Source organism: Ictalurus punctatus, chromosome 23, assembly GCF_001660625.3.
Source record: "Ictalurus punctatus breed USDA103 chromosome 23, Coco_2.0, whole genome shotgun sequence".
NCBI lineage: Eukaryota > Metazoa > Chordata > Actinopteri > Siluriformes > Ictaluridae > Ictalurus > Ictalurus punctatus.
Window position 1 is genome coordinate 18,405,869 of NC_030438.2, and position 23,046 is coordinate 18,428,914.

General features: G+C 40.2%; 1 protein-coding gene across 1 annotated transcript in view; it reads left to right on the forward strand.

Moving 5' to 3' along the window:
* csmd3a (CUB and Sushi multiple domains 3a) overlaps nt 1-23,046 on the forward strand; it is a 164,248-nt gene that overhangs the window by 18,602 nt on the left and 122,600 nt on the right. Inside the window, exons 13-20 of the mRNA XM_053674960.1 lie at nt 445-633; nt 2,376-2,492; nt 3,106-3,321; nt 5,981-6,169; nt 6,579-6,748; nt 7,731-7,887; nt 18,549-18,740; nt 21,419-21,545. Coding sequence (XP_053530935.1) covers nt 445-633; nt 2,376-2,492; nt 3,106-3,321; nt 5,981-6,169; nt 6,579-6,748; nt 7,731-7,887; nt 18,549-18,740; nt 21,419-21,545 — 1,357 coding nt within the window. The remainder of the gene's footprint in view (nt 1-444; nt 634-2,375; nt 2,493-3,105; nt 3,322-5,980; nt 6,170-6,578; nt 6,749-7,730; nt 7,888-18,548; nt 18,741-21,418; nt 21,546-23,046) is intronic.

A 23,046-nucleotide genomic window follows, 5' to 3' on the forward strand; every position in this document is an offset into this window, starting at 1 on the left:
GGCGAGACTGGTATTGACATTTTTTTTAGTCGGTATTATATATTTGATAGGATTTCCTGTGTGTATACATATTCCTCTTAGTACTAATATACAGCCCAGTGTCTCTCCTTTCTCTTCCTTTTACTCCTCCTTACCTAAACCTTTATCTTTCCATCCCGTTACTGCATCCCCGTCTCCTTTCCTCGCTCTGTCCACTCTGTCTTCATTTCTCTTTTCCAAATCTTTTCTCTCCACTTTAAATCTCTTTCTTTATCCCCGAGTCTCTCTCCTACTCCTATATTTCCCGAGGATCTCCTGAACCTGCATGTTACGTATCTCTATATTCAATTCAGGCTAGCTTTATTGGCAAAATACAGTATATTAAGTTACCGTAATGTCCATGTCAGACATCAGTCCATTAATCAGTCACTGATCCCTTCTGATTCTCCGCCGCCATCCCTCCAGGCGTCACTCTGGACACACACTCCTGTCTGGACCCTGGTGTGCCGGTGAACGGGGTGCGTCACGGTCACGATCTGTCCATCGGCTCGGTGCTGAGGTTCTCATGTGATCCAGGCTACCGGCTGAGTCACGACGAGGCACTGGTGTGCGAGAGGAACCACTGGTGGAGCCACCCCCTCCCAAGCTGCGATGGTACGACCCTGTAATTCCCCATACTACGCTGGCGGATGGCGCTAATTAAAATGTTCTCAGTTCTCGCCTATTTCTAACGACCCGACGTCTACCCAAATGTTGTTTTTTGACTCGCCGGGCTTCCAAGCTCGTTAAAAACTACGCGACTTTCGCGTGTGCAGCTCCCGGGCCGTGTGTCCGTACACGTACGAAGCCTGGCAACGTTCGCTTATTCCCGAAGCAGCCTGTTACGCGGGTCTGAGATGTCAGGCTTATTCAGTTTTAATGATTTTATGTAATTATGTACGAATAAAAAATCGGCAGTAATATTTCGGAGAGGCTGTAATGGCACCAGAGGGCAGGAAGCTGCGGCTGGGCCGCTGCACGGAGCATTATCCTGTCGCTGTTTTATTGTTATTCGTGGCACGTTTGCGCCGTCGTGAATGTGTGTGTGAGAGTGTCCGTGTTGTTTATTTAACTTCAGGCCAGGATGTAATGTAATATAATGTACATTCAAGAAGATACAATTAAGGGATGAAAACCACCAGTCAGAAACAGATCTGGGCCATTCGCTTGGCGAGAGAAACCAAAGTGTGATACTTTAGGAAGCGTAATGCGATATAGAAAGTACCTTCAGACTTCACTTTGATTTCTTTTTTTTTTTTCTTTTTTTTTTTTTTTTTAAAGAACTTTCTCACAAATACAACTTAGGTATCATAAACAAGTTATCATACCATATGTCTGTCAATAATTCTACAGTTAAATACGGTTAAATACAGTTAATATAGATCAGATCAGATAAATAAAATACGTTTTATTATATTTCATTATATAGTATTTTTTTTTTTAAAAATCAGGTCAGGTCAGTGGGTCACTAACATCATACGCTCGGCAAACTGAAGCCGAATTTCATTCGATTTAACGATTTAATAATTGTAATCTTATATAATATATACGCTATAAAGTATCATGCATGTCTGTAAGTCATTCCGACAATGCATACAATGACTTAGAATGATATTATAATGTGTTATCAATTCATTCATAGGCTAAAATGCGTAAATATTCCTAGAAAGTGCTACCAGACCTTTCTAGGTAGGCCGACGTGTGTAGCGCAGCAGGTGATGGGATTCGGAACGAGTGGCTTCTGCTATAGTTACCATTAAGCGCGTTAAGTTTAACCCTAGCTTTAGCATTATTAGCATCGTTGTAATATGGATCAGTTATAACCCAGGGCAATAAGAGTGAGGCTGAGGACACACTGCGTTAATAAATGAAAGTGAAATTCATATACAGTAAATGTAACTGAACTGATTTAACCGATTGAAGAAGACCTAAATCCCTAAATCTTTAAGGGGTTAACTGCCCTTTTTTTTTTTTTTTAAATCCCACCACCACCATCCTCTCCAGACTATTCACTGGGTCACATCCTGATAGCATAAGGCGTATTTATTTATTTATTTATTTATTTTTACTATTGTTGCCACTCCTAAGGTAGAGGATGTAATAAAAAGGGGTGGGGGGGGGGTCAAAAAAGGAAATCAGAAGAAATGTTTAAATTGATAAAATAATACTAATAAATAATCATTAGAAAGAAATCTTTTTTTTTTTTTTTAATATTAATATTAAACTCCACCCTGGAATATTGGAACTCCACCCTGGAGAATATTGCTTCATTGTAATTCCAGTGCTGTTTGAGATGTTGAGATTCAGAACGTGTGTGTGTGTGTGTGTGTGTGTGTGTGTGTGTGTGTGTTGTACAGCTCTGTGTGGCGGTGATGTAAAAGGACCCGACGGCATCATCTTGTCTCCCGGGTTCCCGGAGCTCTACCCCAACTCATTAAACTGCACGTGGACTGTGGAGGTCAGCCATGGCAAAGGTACACACACACACACACACACACACACAATCTCTCTCTCTCTCTCTCTCTCTTTCTCTGTCAACTCTTAATCCTGTTTGTCAGTTAAAATAATTAGGATTTTATTTACCGTAATGCAAGCAAATAAATAGCATTGGTGGAAATCGCATTACTCTTATAACGCTCATCAATTCCCGATTAGTTTACCGTTAGACACTAAATAAGTCATGACTGAATAATACCATATATATATATATATATATATATATATATATATATATATATATATATATATATATATATATATATATATGGCATGCTGGTCAGCTATGAAAATTAAATCTGTCCATTTTATTATTATTATTATTATTATTATTATTATTATTATTTATTACAATTTGAGCATTAGATTTTTCTCCTGTATCCAATTATAAGTTTTACTTTAATGCTTCTTTTTTGCTCTTAAAAAACTTTATTTTTTCCAACAAAAAAACCCCCCACAACCCACCCTATAAATAACTGTGCCCCAGGCGTGCTTTGGAACTAATTTCCCAGTCCCTGCTGCCGTGTGAGCTTGTTTTCCCCCTCTCTCCTTGCTGAACTAACTGTTGACTTGGCACTCGCTCTTGCTCAGGCGTTCAGTTCACCTTCCATGCTTTCCATCTGGAGGATCACCACGATTACCTGCTGGTGACCGAGAACGGCAGCTTCGCTCAGCCCCTGGCACGTCTCACGGGCTCACAGAGACCCCCGACCCTCAACGCCGGTCTCTACGGCAACTTCCGAGCCCAGCTACGTTTCATCTCTGACTTCTCCATCTCCTTCCACGGCTTCAACATCTCCTTCACCGGTGAGAAAGAGACAGATACGGAATAATAACGAACGCATGTTTAAGCTGTGTTGTCATTTCACACACAAAATCATTGACATGGTGGCGTTTTCTGTAAGGAGACATTTGTTTAGGATTCATGGAAGGAGTCTCCAGTGTCAGAGAAAAGACAAGGTGATGACGGAGCGTTCATGTAGTAACGAGCTGTTACATGAATGTTCCATAACCTTAAGGGTAACTATAAATGGATAAAAAAAAAAAAAAAACCTGTACGTTCAACACAGTGAAAGTGGTTTCCACAAATTCAACTGAAAATGCAACTTCTCCAGTCTCAAAAGTATTCACCCCCCCTGAATAGAATCTCTCACAACACCACAAATATGCAAAACAGGTGTTGTCTCAAGCACACCTGATGCAAATAATCAAGGGCTTCATTAGTTGCACCAGGTGTGCTTGAGCCGGAGCACACGGAATACCTGAACTGACTCCATTCGTCGTGTTGAACTATTCCAATTGATTGTGTTTGATTTGTTCATCGCAAACAGCTGAAAGTCGGTACATTTTGACGATTTGCACTGGAGGTTGAATCACTTAGATATATGCAACTGTATAATTAAGTCTAGAATATTCCTTTAAAGTCCATACATTGACATTCTCAGTCTCAAACTGGAGTGACTACAGTATGCAGCTACCTGGCGTCGAAGGGTTTATATCTGCATTACGAGCTTTGGTGACTGCAGGGGGTTAAACTGGATTTCTCAGCAGGATGCACTATTGTATCTCCAGCGATAAGCCTCCCCTCTGGATCCCGAACGTCTTGAGCGCCTTGATAAAACGCAATCGGTCGGCAACAGCTTGAGGTCCATCTGATCTTAGCTGCTGGACAGCAGCTCGGGACTTATCAGTGTCACCTACTGGACTTAACACCCTGGGGTAAAAAATCTGAGCCATAACCGTGTGCATATATGATGTCAGATCACTGCTGGATCACTCCTCCCTGATTAAACCTGCGCTGGTAGAATAGACTTATCTCAATTTTAATGGGGGGGAAAAAAAGACAAAACTCCCCAACAGCTACATTCCTGTCTAGATAAAAAAAAAAAAAAGTCTCAGAAATTCATGAGCACTTTAAATCCTTAACCTGCGTGCCTCCGGTTAAACATCGCTCGCTGACAAAAAGTGCTCTTTGCTCGAATAAAAGGCTTTAAGGACTCCGACTGTGCACTTTTAAAGGGCTCGCACACGTGAGCAGGCAGCCAATAGGTGCAACTAATATAGTAGTTTGTAGCAAACCACTAGACACCAATGAAACGTTCGCATTAATGAATAATCATGAACGATTTGTGTGTTAGCATCTTTTTTGCTCGGAGGCCAGATGTTGAAGTTTTGCTGCCGATCGGACATGTTGACGCATAATGCAAGACGTTTTCAGCCGTTTATTTATTTATTTTTTTTCTTCAGCAATGAGAAGAAAAAAGCTAATTGATCTTTGGATGCGTGTGCTCGTCATGCTAGCTCGGCACTAGGTTTTAGCACGCAGAGCACGCTGAGCTTTCCAGAGGGAGGTGAAGAAAACTGATGCAGATGTGTGGAGAATTTTGATTATTGTGGCCACACGGTGATACAGTGTTGAAACACGGCGCACGGGCATCCGAACGGCGCACACTGGTGCGCGTTAGCGCGCGTTGATTGGTGCAGTGGAACAGTCGCCTGGCGTTTCATTAGCAACGGGGTTACTTTATGAATCTTGACAGGAAAAAGTGGCAGAACTAGCTTTTCCCCAAAGCCTTCATGGAAGGGACTGTATTAGAGAAGAGTTGGCGCAACTTTTTTTTAGTTTGAGTTTGGATTTTTTCCCATTTTTCTCCCAAAATTTGGTCACCTGCCAATTTCCACCCACCAGCTAGCTCAACAGCTTCCAACTGCAGGGTGCGAAGGATAACTACCACACGCTTCCTCCGAGGCGTGTCGAACAAGTCAACCGCATCTTTTTGAACAGTTGGGTCATAGGTACCCATGAATGGCTAGTGTCACTTTGATTGACAGGGGAGAGAAATATGCTCCTCCCACTCAGAAAGCATGGCTTCTGGGATTTGCTCTGCATGGTTATGGAATTGTCAGGATCCGGACTTCTTGGATTCTTCCTCGAGGTCCACAATTCGATTGTGAATCAATTACTGTACAGTTATTTATTTATTTATTTATTTTTAAAAAATCTTTAGTTTGAACCCTTCTGCTGCTATATTATCTGTAATGTCTAATCTAACACTTTGTTGCCCTCTGCTCTCAACAAACCCATCCACTTGTGATTGGTCTTAGGTACAATTTAATGACTACCCCTGACTAGGTGCCAATATTTTGACCGCGTAACTGTTCCAAACCATAACACCCTAGTCCTAGCTAATAATTGCAAGTGATTACAGTTTGGAGATTGATGCTGAGTCTGCATCAATATGGGCTGATAAGGAATTGGGACAAGGTATGGCCTTACGGTCATGTCCAAAGAAGAACCACGGCGCTCATCCATCCATCCATCCATCCATCCATCCATCCATCCATGCATCATCCGAACTTACTGCCGCCATAACACGCCTGTAAAACGAATAAACCGGAAGCTGCGGATAAAAGCTTCTCCGTAACCTTCATTTTGTATTTCCGTGTACTGTATATTTTACCTCAGAATACGATCTGGAGCCATGCGAAGACCCCGGTGCACCGCGATTCGGCGGCCACGGCAGCGGCAGCTTTGACGTGGGCGATTTGGTGACGTTCTGGTGCCTGCCAGGTTATCGGCTGCAGGGTCCACAGGGCGTCACGTGCCTGGGTGGTGGACGGCGCACATGGAGCGCCCCTCTGCCAAGGTGTGTGGGTACGTGGTGAGCCGCTTTAATTCGCTTAGATGTCTCAAGGCGGAACAGCCTCTTCGGGGTTGCATTGAGGCACGGCGGAGTTTAGACCTTGGGGGAACTTTTTGGCCTTTTTCTACGGTGTTGATCTGGTGTTAGCGTGGCATCTTCTGATGTCTTCATGTCAGCTAAGCGCCACAGGGAGTCAGTTACAAGTCGAAAATTTGCTGTCAAAGTGTCCAGTGCCTCGAATGCAACTCATGAGTGACAAGGTCATGTCCTGGGTTTTTGTACAGGGAATATGTGACGTTAGTACGTCTGTCACTTATGTCAATCGTAGATACTTATTATTATTATTATTATGTCCTGTATAACGTTATTTTACACCGTATAATCCCTCTGACTTGGCATCGATCCGTCTGTCTTCCTCAGCTGAGTGCGGATCGACCGTTTCCCAGAACGCCGGCGTTCTCCTGTCCCCGAACTACCCTCTGAATTACGAGAACAACCACGAGTGCATCTATAACATTCAAGTGCAGAGAGGGAAAGGCATCAACATTACAGCAAGCAGCTTCAGTCTAGCTCAAGGTGACCTCTTAAAGGTGAGCAAAGCAGCAAGAAGATCTCTCGTGAAGGATGAGGGATGATCATCGAACGCTTTGTTATGACACTACACATACGCTAAGTGCTTATTTTGCAATCGGTTCCTCTATCCAGGAACCAGAGCTATCAGAGCATAGCCAAGCTATTACTAATACTTACGTGGTTGACATCTTGTGTCGAATAATGTATGTTAAAAGTACGTAGAACCATTTTACTGAGAAATTTTGACCCATAAAATCCATCCTTTATTGGAAGTTGTTCATCACAGTGTCACCTCAGCCTTGTGTGAGATCCAGAGTGTTTTATAGTCTCATGCTTATGTTCTGTCTGGGTCAAAGGTTAGCGCTTAACGCCATAAAATGCACGATAGTTGTGGTACCACTATTTCTACGCAAGTGATGTGCAGATTATTAATAATAATAATAATGAGTCAATAATTAATATAACGGTCAATTAAGTAATAATCAGTCTGTAATTTTTTTTTTTTTAAAAAAGAACATTTCGCATCATTTTGTAATAAAGAGTTCCTCATCGCGATCATCACGATTCTCTTTTTAATGTATTCATTATATATACCTAGAAAAAATTCCGCTCCTATTTTAGAGATCTTAAGCACATGAATGCATCGTCTAAAAGTATTTGAAATGGTAATGCCATGTTTAATAATTACCCCTTCACTAATTATTCATTCGATTAAACGCACTCATCTGTACATTTATTTGCGGTTTTAATATTTGAAGATTTTATCAGGGAAATATTCAAGTGTTTCCACGATATTTCGGAACATTTGCACAACCGTGAAATCGGCATCGTTTATGCTGTTTTTATTGATCACACTGTTTACGTTGATAATAACTGAGGTGAAGAATTTTAGCGTTCGATCGCCATAAAAGTAAACCGTGAGTCGGGACGGGAAATCCTTTGCGGAGTAAGAAGCAGCTCTACTCGATATAATTGGAGTTTATCTCTCGGGTTTCTCAGGTCTACGACGGACCGGACAACACCGCGGACGTTATCGGAGCGTTCTCCAGTTCCTCCATGTTGGGAGTCACGCTCAGCAGCACCTCCAACCATCTTTGGCTGGAGTTCTTCTCGGATCACGACGACACTGCAGAGGGCTTCAAGCTCAACTACAGCAGTAAGGACTCGATTTAGCTTGGCTGTTTACTCGACAAAACGTAACATAAACCGAAACATGAAATGACAACGGTAATGTCTGTGAGGAGATTTCACTTCCAAGAATTGTATTGGTGTCACACAACTATGGTTTCTTCCTGGCTTTTCTCAGGTCCATCTTCCATGGTAGTTGGCCTACATGCATCTATATCCCTTGGTGTTTGATTTCCTCCGGGAATCAGTTGAATATGCAGATACATAACGTATAGTATAGTATATATTGCATAATATGACATTTTAAGGTGCGGCTTTTGACTTCCTGGTTCTTCGTATTACTCCCTAGCTTTGTGTCATTTTGGACTTTTCAGTTTTTGACCATGACCTGTATTTTAGGTATGCTTAAAGCGTTGTGTCTGTCTGGAGTTCTAACCATAAGGTAAGGAATAAAACAATCGGGGGTGTGCTGTTTTCGGAAAATAATCAGCAACGAAGCCGAGCGACGGGGGCGTATCATCGTTACCGCTCTGAATTGTTTTACACTTCTTATTCCACTGTTAATACTTTTGAGCAATTGAATCGCGACGTCATACGTTTTATACGTTTATAGTTGCGCTTAACGTCTGCAAAGAAATTAGCTCCTCCTTCACGTCTGTTCAATCGGCTGTAAACGTTTGTTTCCTCGCCAGTCTGTCTTTTTTCCTCTCTGTCGATGTCAGTAAGACGAAAGAAAGGAAAAAAAAACCCCACAGCTTGCCATAGTTTTGACTCTTCGAAAGCGCCGACACTGGAGACTCCTTCCGAAAATGTTGCGTGAACGTAGACTTTCACCATGTTAACGCCGTTATACACGTTTTATAATCGGTTTATGTGGCGTGTCCCCGTACAAGTCTTTGTATAATATATTAGGACGTCCATACGAACCAGCTGCATGGCTCTCAGAGCTCGTGTTAGAGGAAATTCATCAAAACACGAATTCTGACACGAATTAGTACTTTTGAGCAAAAACACCTCAGATTTCCTCTTTGTGATGAGGGATAATGGGGTTCAGAGAGATGATTCTCTCTCTCTCTTTCTCGCTCTCTCTCGCGATCTGTTTCTCTTACACTTATTAGTCTCTTCTACACTCCCTTTCACCTGAGCCTCTCACCTCAATTTTGCATAATGGAAAATATAACCTCAGTTCATTTTCATTCCTTAATTAAGTTATTCATTTCATTATCGACTTGGACTCTAATGTAATAGGATCCTTCTGTCTTGTGCCTAATTTGCTTTGCTTGAAATTACAGGTCCACCTACAGCATCGAGTGCGGCTTGTGCCACATTTGAAACTTTAATCAAACAGCTAGCATGACTTTGCCGTGATTATGGCTGGCGTGACGTGCGGCTTTTGTGGCTTTGCGTGAGAAAAACTACCCGTGAAGCTCTTTTAGGCCGCGTCAGAGCTGGACGTATCTGTCTCGCAGTTTTTGGTTTGGGGTTCATGTGATGTTCTTGCGTTTTCCATGTGCCTTTGTTTCTCTTCTAGTCCTGTCTCTACCCCTGGTTGTGTTACCTGATTGTGTTCACCTGTTCCGGGTTTGCTCATTGATTAGTCTGTCTGTTGATACCTTGCTGTACGTCTTACTGTGCCTTTTGTCTGATAAATCCAAGCCTTCATCTCGTCTTCTCTGTTTCCTGGGTCTGACCCTGCTCGTGTTTTCCTTCTGTGTCGTATGGATTATTCTGTTAGCAATGATTAGGGCAATGATTCTTGGATTGCCCTAAAGAAACTAAGCACATGTTGATTTGATCTGACACACTTGTGTCCTGCCTTCAACAGCTGTACGCTTTAATCAGTATTAGATCGAATTCTGATCTCGATTGTTTGACCTATACGGTGTCAGGCTTCACGTGTCTTTGAAAAATACCTGCATTTCTTCCGAGGCTCTTTCCTCAGACAGGGTCATGGTTTGTCCTCAGTCGAGCTGATTAGTTTTTGGAAAGGCCCCTTGGATGAAAATATTGATTGGACCGAGGGAACATGACAAGGTAAGCAAGGATATTGAAACGGATCCAGATACATCTGAAAGTTTGAAATGTTTGAAAAGCTTGTCAGAGTTATTATAGCCGTATGTGAAATTGATTAGAGAGTGCGCCTCACGATGAAAGAACCCTGATTAGGCTTGATTCCAGCCTCTCCAGTGTTGGTGCAAGTCTGTCAAAATATTTGCCATTGTGGTGAATTACATACCAAACCTTCAGCGTGCTGAAGAAGGGAAGACCGGGACAAATGGAGAGCAGATCTGATAATCACCTGACCATCATGTCAATGATGGGCTGAATGAATCTATAGTCCTTCCTAGAACAAATCAGCCTCGGTCTTTTCAATACCATTCTGTACATGTATTTATTCTCATCACGTGTTTGAAAGACATTTATGAAACTGATCTCGGATCCTCCCAACACAAACGCAGAAATGCGAAGTGTCATCGATCACATACTGTAAACGGTTTAATTCGCTAAACATTTGCGCGATTAGTGTCAGCGCATGATTTCATCCACCTTTGAAACCCCGTCGGACTGGGTTAAATGACCCCGATCGATGATTCTGATCCGTGTTCTTTATTTGAGACTGTTTCAGAACCTCAGTGCAAGGCAAACCATATGTTTTAATACAGCTTATCCATTGGGGTGCTTTTGTCATGCAGATGTGGCAACCCGGCTCATCGCACATGACTTTTATCAGATTGGTAGCTTTCTAAATGTTACCGAAGCCACGTTTTGTTTCTTTTTATACTTGCAGCTCATTATGCCAACTTTTCATGAATCGAACGGTATATCGGCTACACCAATACCGTCCACACCGTTTATTTGTTCTAATGCGAGAGTTCTCCTAAATACGACCTTTACGGTCTTATAAAACATCGCCCGAAGTGTTCCTCCACCATGCGGTATAGAACTAGATTTATATCTATAAAACAAGCTGTACAGTTTCCTCTATTTCTACCCAGGCATGGAAGACGAGCTCCATAACACCACAGTGAGCCGCCATAACAGCTCGTTATTCCACACGCTTCTCATTTTGACTACGGCTCTCGGAATACGTCCGCTGTTGAATTTCTCGATTGAATTCTATTACCACGTGCTGAGATTCATTACAGCGTGTTTCTGCAATACTTTTCCTCTGGGACGTCAACTTCTGATGGGCCTGGTGGAGCTCGTCTCACTCACACCTTTCCTAATGAGTCAATTAGTCATGCTGCTCGCTCGTTAAGCTCTGATTAACTCATAATGGTTGGAATGATATTATTTGTGTCCCTGTTTATTACAATTACGTGTACAACGGACATCCTATTCGGTTGTAATTTTTCATTATAAACACTGGAAACTTCCAGTCAGGGTTGGTTAAGCTACAGTGATGTTTGCTGTAATATTTTCCGACCATCTTACTACGCCCGGCATCTTCTTCACTGGCTCAGGGTCACATGACTTGAGGCTAGCAAGTTCATATTCTGAATTGAACAAGTGGGCTTAAATGAAAGCGAGTGGAAATCACTAAATAACGTTTTTCTCTAATGGAGTGAAGAACCTTGGGTTCCTCTCATTCATTCCACAAAGCAGATGAGCTTCTATAGGAAATCGGCAAATTATTATAGCGCTAAATAATCATCTTTACGTCTTTCTTTTTTGCGTTTTCTGGAAACCGTCGAGCAACAGAGAACCACCTGGTCCAAAGATTTATATTTTAGCTTATATTAATACCGGACCCAAAGGCTACTTTATTACTGCGTTTGCAGAAATAACGACCCACTTTTATTTCTCACGTTATCTCTAATGACCTCAAAAGTAAAAAGGTCCCAGCATTAAGCCTGCATGCATATTTACATCTCCGTTAACTTTATTCGTTCCTGCTTCGTTTTCTGGCATATTTATTTCCATGGTTAAAGTCATAAACTCGCAAAGAGCTCCCTTTTCATCCTTACTAAGGCTTTATTCCCTTAACCATGGGAATAACCTTGAATTCGGAGCATAAATTTCCCTCACAACATTAACATTATGCTTAGCACACAAAACGGGGACCGGCTTAATTCAACACAAACAGGAACAGGCATGAACGCTTAAAGCCGATTCACAGCGGACATGTTCTCCAAGCATTTTCAGACATATTTGATGCGTTCGGAACAAATAGGCCGCCTTTAAGCGGCATTTTAATCCACAGTGACATGTTAAATGCCAGCCCACACGTTCTGCAGCGTTTTCCGTTCGCACTTGCACGTGTGTCTGAGTAAAGCACAAATAAAATCGCAAATAAAATCACTTTCCATGCGCCGTGAAGTTCATTTAAAACCATCATCTGCAACGGTGTCATTTTAGTGCAGTGTGTATTAGCATAGCATTTTTTTTTTTTATTTATTTATTTATTTATTACTACTGTGTAATGATACTCATGGGTAGTCTATATATATATATATATATATATATATATATATATATATATATATATATATATATATACATATATATATATATACATATATATATATATATATATATATATATGCATACTGTATGCTGTTTATTCACTCTCCTGTTGTCAGAATTTTAAGTGAACTTCATTTAATTACAGCTGGAATAGTCTGTCAAGTCAGACCTCTAGCCTCTAGTTTGGAACGTTTTGTAAATAACTGTGGATAAGAGACTCCTACTTTCACAGAATGAATCAGTTCGGCTGACGTCGCAGGCAATCGACGACGCTTTAGCAAACACGCAAGGCCTCATCATATTTACACACCGAGTGCTTCCGACAAAACTCCCGAATAACATCTAAACATCGTCTTCTGTGTTTCTTTTTCAATCCAGCGACTGTGTGATGCTCTGAAAAGCCGTTTCATCGTTCGGATCCCAGATTGAACCCTTTAAGATTCCGAAGCTTACGGCCAGAAAAGTGCACGAAAGATATCGGGTGCATCGTAAAAGCATTGTTAAAGCACCTGAGGCTGAGACTACAGCTGGCTTATCTTTAGCTGTTATCACCCCCATATTGTCACTGCTGTATCGTATATATATATATAGCCTTAATTTTGTTGCTAATGGTCGGTTTGTAGCCATGGTTTCGAGCCTGAAGAGGGAAAACAATGTACATTTTCACATGCAGTCTTCATAATGCAAGTATAGAAAAAATATGTCTATTAATACAGTCTTGCTGTTTGTTGTTGTTGTTGTTGTTGTTTTTCGCTTTAGCAGAACGTGAACTCCATATCTGATTGACATGATCTTTGTTCATCCCGTATCGTTATATAAGATGCAGTTGAGACTGTTTCTGATAAAAGCATACCCTTCCCCAACCCCCCACCCCCCCCCCCCCCACACACGCCCTAACGGTTATTCACAAATGTTCAAATCTTCAACATTTGGCCATGGCGCAAAAGTCATGCATTTGAACACCCTCTAGATGACAGAACGGTCCTCCTGTGCCTCTGACAACAGTTCTTGCTTGGAAAGTTTGCTTGAGGAATAAACTCAAATCCTCCAAAGCGGTCGAAACGACAAGTGGGAACATCCATGGCACACTTTTCTTCCAAGCGTAGCGCACTGTAGTCTCCCGTGCACGTCTGCGTATCATTTTTCATCTCCAAAGGCATCCATGAGAGGAATTCCCAGAACTACACTTTATGATGAGCCAAAAGTCAGCTGGCTGTATTACCAGTCCCAGTCAGTTTGTCTGTAGCGAGTTCATACGTGAGGGAATTTATTGAATTTATAAACTATGAATCCTGAAACATTTCGCATATGGCCAAAAACGTCAACTCCATGGAGTGGTACTTCTCCTCAGGAGCTGTACATTATGCAGTAAGCATCAATCATCTGATAAAATACTGCCCTCAAACATCCCAGCGCAGAATCAAAAGGGTTCTTAAAAATCAGGATAATCTAACATTCATAGGCTTTCTGATAAATGGCCATCCAGTTAACTGAGCTGGAGAAGATGGTTTCAATTATTTCTTTTATTCCTAGTGTTCTTTCTTTCTATTTTACTTTTTTTTTTTTGCATTGCTCAGCAAGCCACGGAGAGGCTTTGCTATGTGGGAAGCAAATTCTTGACGTACTGCCAATGCCAATAATACCAGTGAATTACAACATTGTTATTCACCAACAGTTATAGGCCTTCTGCTCTTTAAGCCCTGAGCAATGGCAGAAATATCCATCTGTGAATATATCCTATTTTCATTCTTTCATTCATCTTCAGTAAGCGATTTATCCAAGTTAGGGTCGAGGTGGGTCTGATCCTTATGCTGGATCCTGGGAACATTGGGCACGAGGTGGAAATACACCGTATATAGGACGTGGACGCGGGCATTCACACACTCATTCAAAAACATAATTCATCTCCATCGAGCGTTCCTTTGTCCACATTTGGACCTTCATTTATTTATTTCTTTTGCTGCTTTCAAACCTGTTCATACAGGCCACGGGGAATTATGCACTGAGCTGGAAATTCAAAGCAAAAGCCAACTTCAGTGCAATACGGAGGGGGTCACGAAAACGTCGGATAAACGGTAACAATTATGTTTCACTGTCTGGCTTTCAGAATGTGAAGTGCATTAAGATACATTTGCAGTGACATTTGCAATATGCTGTAGTATTGACATGTCCAGGGACATTACACCACACACTAGGCAGAAATAATAAATAAATAAATCAATAAATAAATAAATCAAGTAATAAATAAAAACAATGAAATCTAAAACAGTGATTCACATCGTACATATTGACCAAGCTAAGGTGCACGGCTTTCAAGGGGTGCATTAAGCCTGTAGCATGTCCTTGGGTGAAACAGTTCTTCATTTAAAAATGTCAGTGTATATATATATATATATATATATATATATATATATATATATATATATATATATATATATATATATACATACTGTAAAACCGGACAGTTCATTTAACTCAAAACATTTGAGGAAACTAATTACCTCAAAATTTTTAAGTTGATAAATCAATTTCATTAAGCCAAACACACTTAAATATGACAAAAAATTATTTTAAATTACAAATTTTGAGTAAAGTTTTTATTTTATCTAAGCGTGTTTGGCTTAAAGAAATTGATTTATCAACTTAAAAGTTTTGAGGTAATTATTTTCCTCAAAATTTTTTGAGTTAAATGAACTGTCTGGTTTTACAGTGTATATATATATATATATATATATATATATATATATATATATATATATATATATATATATATATATATATATTTGCTCTTTCAAGCAGAGAAATGTTGGAATTCTAAAACAGAAAACCAAATACTATCCTTCGGAATTTATCGCATCAGCGTGATGAGGTTGTGTCCGTCCTCATTAATCACCGCAGAAACAGAGACTCCTATCCTTTTTCCTGACACAAGCTATAGGTATAAATAATAGTTGTTGTTTTTTTTATTCTAGGGCTTCACTACTGACATTTAAATTTATCTCGCTCACATATACCATGTATAGTCCTTCTAATGTATATATCGCTGGAGTTATTTATTTATTTATTCATTTTACTTTAAATCTGACAATATGTACCACTCAAGTCCCTGAATAGCTGTTTCACCTTCCACTGCTGCATTGTGTCAGATAGAACTGGATAAATTGCGACCGCAGAGTCCCATAGCTCTGTCTCACTCCTGTCTCACTACCGTAATGTTTGTTTATTTGTTTGTTTTTATCTTCCGAGGCTGATTCACTTTCGTCCATAGCTCCACAAGCCAATTTAGGGCTGCCAGGGCTGCCTGATTTATTTCTACCCATACTGCATCAGCTTGATGTATGGATTTCAGTCTACATATGTGGCCTAATACCGTGCATCATTAAGATAGCAGCATATGATGAGGTTTAAACGGTTTTTCCGAACGACGATCTGACCATTCCTCAGCCCCATCTGGCCAGTTTGATTGTTTATCAGTATATAACAGACCGCTCTTGTCCCTGCTGCAACTGTGGATGGAAAATAATATATCTCGTATTTTAATATACAGTCAGTCAAATTATATGCAAAAGTGCTGGAGTAGCTACCAGTACACACTTCAATCAGTGGTAGCATATAATCCATTAGGTTCTCTGTAGCTTTTATTTCTGTACGCTACGGCCAATAAAAGAGTCCGGGAGACCTATGTAGTGGCCTTCGTTTTCCCAATTTCTTTTTTCTAACTGCTTCACCGCAGGAGTTCAAAAGACTTATTTGACTCCCTGCTCCCTGTGTCATAACAAGTTTCACGTTTACGACGTCTGTGGTAAATGCCATTGACCCTCTGTCACCTTAGCAGAGGCACTAGAATTGTGCTGATGGATTTCTATTGGCACATTATGCACCTTTGGTTCTTTGTTGCACAGTTTGGCCTTCCAGATCATTTAATCTCACCGATGTTATCAAGAACTTCTTCTGTATCATTTCAGGACTTCAGTTTGACACCTCTGAAAAGGAAATACTGGGGGGATGAGGGCGGGGGGGAAGGGGTTGTGAGTATACTGTTGGTAGAGATCTGTTTAGCTTTGTTCATCTTTTTTATACTTAATGATATTTCAAAATAGTTTTGAGAGGTAGAGGCGAGTTTCATTTCCAGCATGACTTGTTGGATTCATGGCTTTTACTGTTTCGTTAATGACCTCTTGTTTGTCTTTGTTCAAGCCAATCTCAACCTCATACATCCCATACAGCACATATACTGGAAGACAGCTTGTCCGTTTTGTCCTTGAGCTCTTATTTGGCAAGCGATCCCAAAATCGGCATGGATTGTTACTTCACAAGTTTCTTTTGTTTAATCTGTACCAGGGGTGGCCGCTATAAAGAAGCAATCTTTGAAAGAATCGTCTTTCAAAGATTACAAAGATGACATTGCTTGACATCCATATCAGATTATTCGCTGTTAACAAATGTCTAATAGTGCATTATTTTGGACTTTTTGTAGAACCGTGCTGAACAGCGCCACCAGTGGTGGTAAGTGAAATACACAGAATGGTATGACGAAGTGAGAAGCAAGGCCCGGGGCTGTTTTCTTTCTAGTCCAGACTGTAGATACACGCTGCATATTATGGGTGTAGTGAATGCAAACAAAACGTTGGAGAAAGGGGAATGATTTTTGTTTTGTTTTGTTTTTGGTGGGGGGGCACTGTCCAACCCTGACAGTTTCATTATTCATTGATAGATTTAGCAGATTTCTGTCAATGTTCTTTAGTAAATGCAGAATACTTTTTTTTCTTTGGTCTGCAATTCAGCAGCATCTTTTATAGCGTCTTTTATGGCACAACCAGTTTTGCTCCCTATGAATTGCCATCGTAGATAGCCTGTTTGGCAAAAGTGCTGTGTGGCTTGATAACACATTGGTCTTGAAAACAGATTTGCTGTTAAAAGCACCGAGATCTACCCCATAAAACTATGAACTGATGTAATTTAAGCCACCAATAGAGGGGGGAAAAAGTGCATAAGCAACAATTTCATTGCTAAGATTTTATTCTGATGCATCGTCCTACTGTACAGTATGTTCTACACGTTTTACTCATCTTGCTTCGATTCCAATCCCTGGCTCGTGTGTATGTTGTTATATTATCTGCTCCTACACACAACACTGGCAATCCTGTCCTCGTTGTTGGCTCATAAATATCTGTTACGCACATAAAGAATGGAGCCATCCAGATCTTGCAAGGTTACAAATACTTTATATTTACATAGAATTCCGAGTGTTAGGGATTTGTGAATCGTTACCGAGGTCTAAATACTCCTGATCCTGACGTTTTCCTTTAAGAATCGATCCTGAATACTGACTGATTATTGAAGCAAGCGGGAAAAAAAAAAAAAAAAGATGGTGCAGCTCTGGGAAGAAGAATAAAAGTAGCACTGTTTGGAGTTAGAAAAAGGGTAATGTCGTGGCACAATATTAAAATTAGTCACAGAAAATTAGATTGGTTACAGAAGAGGTGGATAGAAGAGAGGAAGAAAACAGACAGTTAAAGAAAAGCAGAGTGACAGGAAATAGGCCTTCCAGAGATGCTAGCATTATGCAGATACTGAATGTTATAATACTGTGCTAATTGAATCATCTGAACAGAAAGTAAAGAACATAACCAACATAGAACATAACCAACATAGTCATGGCTCCATCCTTGGAAAAGGGATCTTCAAGGGTTATTTCAAAGTTTACTGGATAATTAAAGGTTCTTTGCTTCCTAAAAAGGGGTCTATCCTGAACCATTTTATAGAGGGAAACACTCTGTTGTAGGGTTCTATATATAACCTTTAAGAATCTCCCTAGAGGAACCAATGAGTGTTGTCATAACGTAACAACCATGATGAGCTTTGGAGAGCCAGCCAGGAGTGGGACTAAATTGTTAGACTAAATCAAATGATATAAATGGGAATTTACATCTTAAACCATTATCATAGTATTTAGTAGCATCGCTGCTTCGTACTGTAGTTCCAGGGTCAGCAGTTCAATCCTGAGCTTGAGTTACTTGTCCTTTCTGCGTTTATGAGAATGTGTCGTGTAATGGACTGGCGTCCCATCCAGGCTGTATTACCCCCTTATCCCCAGTGTTTCCTCGATAGACTCTGGCTCCGACACCACCCTGAGCAGGATAAAGCGCCTACACAAGATTACAGAGCAAATTAATGCATCAGTTTCCCCACACTAATCCCTGCTCTCTGTTCTTTTCTCAGGTTTTGAGCTCTCTCACTGTGACGAGCCAGGCGTGCCTCAGTTCGGCTCTAAAGTGAGCGACCAAGGCCACTTCGCAGGAAGTGCTGTCACATACCAGTGTGACCCAGGCTACACACTCCATGGCAGCGGATTGCTGAGGTGTATGACGGGTGAGAGGCGGACATGGGACCATCAGCTGCCTTCCTGCATAGGTACGCGTCCAAATTTCTCTGGCCATTTTACTAACTTTTGCAGCAACACTTATAAAAGTTTGCTCGGTGTGTCTTATATGTAACAGAATTAACAACAGTATAAGGAGTATTTATGTAAATGTGCAAAAATTGCCTTCTTATGGTGGGTCAGTGGTTAAAGGCTCTGGGTTACTGATCAGAAGGTCGGGGGTTCAAGCCCCAGCACTGCCAAGCTACCACTGTTGGGCCCTTGAGCAAGACCCGTAACCCTCAACTGCTCAATTGTATAAATGAGATAAATGTACGTCACTCTGGATAAGCGTGTCTGCTAAATGCCATAAATATAAATATTATATATATATATGTATATGTGACATGGTAATACTGACCGTCTGGGAATGTTACCGTAGGTTTATCGTGAAACTGATAACCGTTTTATCCCTAATAAATTACATGTAAATGTGTAAAAAGTGTGAATGCTGTTTAATAATTACGGGTATAATGAATTCCCTGCTCTTGGTCCATCTCTTACTGTTCAAATGAATTAAATTATTATTATTTTTTTTTTTTTTTGGTGTAGCAAAGTCAAATTTTGACAAATTATTAATGGATGGCTGCATTTTATTGTCCTGTGTCACTAATTGGCTTCAATATATTAGTTCCTTTTCCATATACTGTAATTACAGGTAATAAAATATTAATAATCCGGAGTTAACAATGTGGTGTAATTGCTTTCTGGTAGAAGCATCTTCCAGTGTACTAAAGTGCCCAAAAATGTATTTAATGATCCGTACTTGAACTATTCAAGCAAATATGACTATACGCAGTACTGTGCAAAAGTCTTAGGCGCATGCAAAGAAATGCTGTAGAGGAACGATGCCTTCAAAAAGAACGAAATTAAATGTTTCTATATTAATAAAAAATACTATAAACAATATATATATATATATATATATATATATATATATATATATATATATATATGTTTACAATATTTGGTGTGACGACCCTTTGCTTTAAAAAAATATATAGTCTCAAGTACAGTTTATGCAGTTTTATTAGGAAATAAGCAGGTAATGTTTTTTGTACTGACTCGATAATGTAGGAGTCGTAAAATAAAGATCTGTTTGTAGTTTTCTAAATAAATAAATAAATAAATAAATAAGGTGCCGGGACTTTTGCACAGTACTGTAGTTTACTAATGAAAGATGTACCAGCTGCCCTACCTGCATGTATACTGCACACTCGCTGAAAATCGGTGTACAGGACATCATTATTTTTCAACTCCCAACTTCTTATATCAGGCTTTAGTCACTATATATTCACTATAGTAGCCTATACGTCAAGTGCGATAGCCTCTTGAATTCATTTTGTTTGCGGCAGTGGCATTATTAATGCTATCCTGCCCTACCAAAATCAATGGCCACGAGCCACTCCTGGTTTAATGGCCGAATCATTAATCGTAGAGAACCCCCTTAGTAGCCAGAGCCCTTGGGCACTTTCCCATTTAGTAATCTTTCCCCGGTATATTCTATCAGTCAATACACTTATCTACTGTCTGGCTGTTACAGTTCTGATACAGTTCTGTTACCTCATTCTGTAACAGTGAGTCCTGCTAGATTCAGAACAATGACAAACACCGCAAAGCAAAAGGTATAGACGTATAGAAGCTCCATGAAACACTTTTCTAGCGGGGAACTCACTGAATTTCTCAGCCACGTCCTTTCTGTAACGCCACATCACCGTCAAAGTGACAGCACAGCTGGTTAGAGCGTTTCTAACCATTTTCTCTTAGCTAATTTTTCTTCCTGTCATCTGTAAAGAAGCTTACATGTAATGCAATTATGTCTTAGATGCTGTTAGTACTGACGGTCCATATGTGGCTTTGAAATCTGTGTTTATGACAAGCACTATGATAAATATGATTATGGCATATTTTTTCCCCCCTTCGATGAGAGGGGGTTTTCTATTTTAAAAATTTTTTTTTCTTTTTTTTTTTTTTTTTTAGCATTAATTAACCGTGGGAGCAAAGAAGTGCACTTAAAGCACTATGCTTATGCATAAACGCCGCTAGCTTTCGCCCACATTAGCATACTTGTGGAAGAGGCTGGAGTGATCATAAATCTGGCAGAAGTAAAAAAAAAAAAGAAAAAAAAGATTTTTAAAAGCACACAGATATTTAATCAGATCATTATTAATATTTTTTTAAAAAGTACCACATAGAGTGGGGTCTAAAACTCTAAATCAGTTAATAAGAATTCATTAAGAATTGTTAATAAGCCATTCATTAAACATCAGGAATCTCTCACTTTTAAAACAGCAGCAATATGTACGAGAGTTTAGTCAATAAACTGTAAAAATAAATAAATAAATACATACAAATATATAAATAAATAAATATTTGAATCAGCCTGTTAAACTGTTACTGTGCTAACACCACCGTGCTTCATCATGCATGTTTTTATTGATCCAACACATCCGGTTCTTCTCAAGTTGCTTTTACGTGAAAGGGATTTGTCCAATCAAGGAAAACAAGAAATGACAAGACTTTAAACTGTCACAGTGTCATTTGAAAAAGACATACCAGGGCAGTAGCTGCCACTTGGTCTTTTGGGAATTTATGAACGGGCCCTTTTATGAATCACGGATATGACCAGTAGGTGACAGCGGAATGACCCGTTTATTCCGCTCTATCATAGCGGAATGTGGTGGAAGTTTCAAAGGAGCATCGTCTGGGCGGATATTATCTCCTGGATACCCGTTCCCTTATGACAACAATCTCCGCTGTACATGGACTATCGAAGTGGACTCGGGCAATACTGTCAGGTACCTCAGCTTTTCCATACAAAATACATTTCAATAAAACGTTATAAAGGTCAAAATCTTTTTCTTTCTTTTTTTTTTTGCCAAAATTTGACTGATGTTTAAATCTCTAGAATTTGACTTCTTAAAATATTCGAATAAAGAATATATAATACAGAGATGTCGACCTGAGAAGAACTCTAATCAGATAATTAACTCAAAACACCTGTAAAGGTTTCCTGAGGCGTTAATCTCTCAGTCTGGTTCAGTACACGACTACAATCACGAGGAAGAGGGAAGTCGGTGTTGCATTTCATTTGGAAATCAAGGTTCCAGAGTCTGGAGGACGAGTGGAGAGGAACAGAATCCGAGCTGCTTGAAGTCCAGTGTGAAGTTTCCACAGTCAGTGATGATTTGGGTTGCCATGTCATCTCCCGGTGTTGGTCCAGTGTGTTTTCTCAAGTCGAGAGTCGATGCAGCGTCTACCAGGAGATTTTAGAGCACTTCATGCTTCCATCTGCTGACGAGCTTTACGGAGACGCCGATTTCCTTTTCCAGCAGGACTCTGCACCTGCACACAGTGCCAAAACTTCTAGTAACTGGTTTGCTGACCGTGATATTACTGTGCTCGATCGTCCGGCCGATTCGCCTGACCCGAACCCCATAGAGAATCTACGAGAGACACCAGACCCGACAATACAGACGAGCTGAAGGCTATCAAAGCAACCTGGGCTTCCAGAACACCTCAGCAGCGCCACACGCTGATCGCCTCCACGCCACGCCGCATCGACACAGTAATTCATGCAAAGGGATTAAACCAAGTTTAATCCTGCATAAGGATTAAACCCTGACCAAGTGTCGAGTGCATAAATGAACATACTTTTCAGAAGGTCGACATTTCTGTATTATAAATTCTCTATTCTTTTATTTTTAGATGCTGGATTTTTGATTTCCGTGAGCTGTATTCATCTGTATTCATCAAGATTAAAAAAAAAACCAGCTTGAAATATTTCTCTTCATGTGTAATGAATCTAGAAACTATGGAAGTTCCACTTTTTAAATTAAATTACGGGTGGGGGACGAAGGCGAACTTTTCCACAATATTCCATTTTTTTGAGATGCACCTGTATGTAGGCCACTGATTAAAAGGAATTACAAAGGAGAAAGTGGAATTAATTGTAGTTTAGCAGACGGGATCAGCAGTGACCCAGTGGAGGAACAGGGAATTAAATGTTAAAATATGTCTGCTAATTATATTCTGTGATAAAGCTTGAGCATCACACTAATGGATAACAAGACAAAGATCAAGACTGTGTTGAATGGCCTCCGGATGCTCAGTGTGAAAGAGCTGACCGGAGACATGATGGACGTCCATTAGTGGGCCAGTCTGCTCCGATTGGGTCTTTGTACCCCAAAAAAAGTCATTGTATTAGTCTGTTTGGCAATGCTAGGCTTTAGTAAATCCCAGATGTACTAATCTTGATACCACGAGTCACAATATGTGGTTGAATTTTTTTGCAAACTG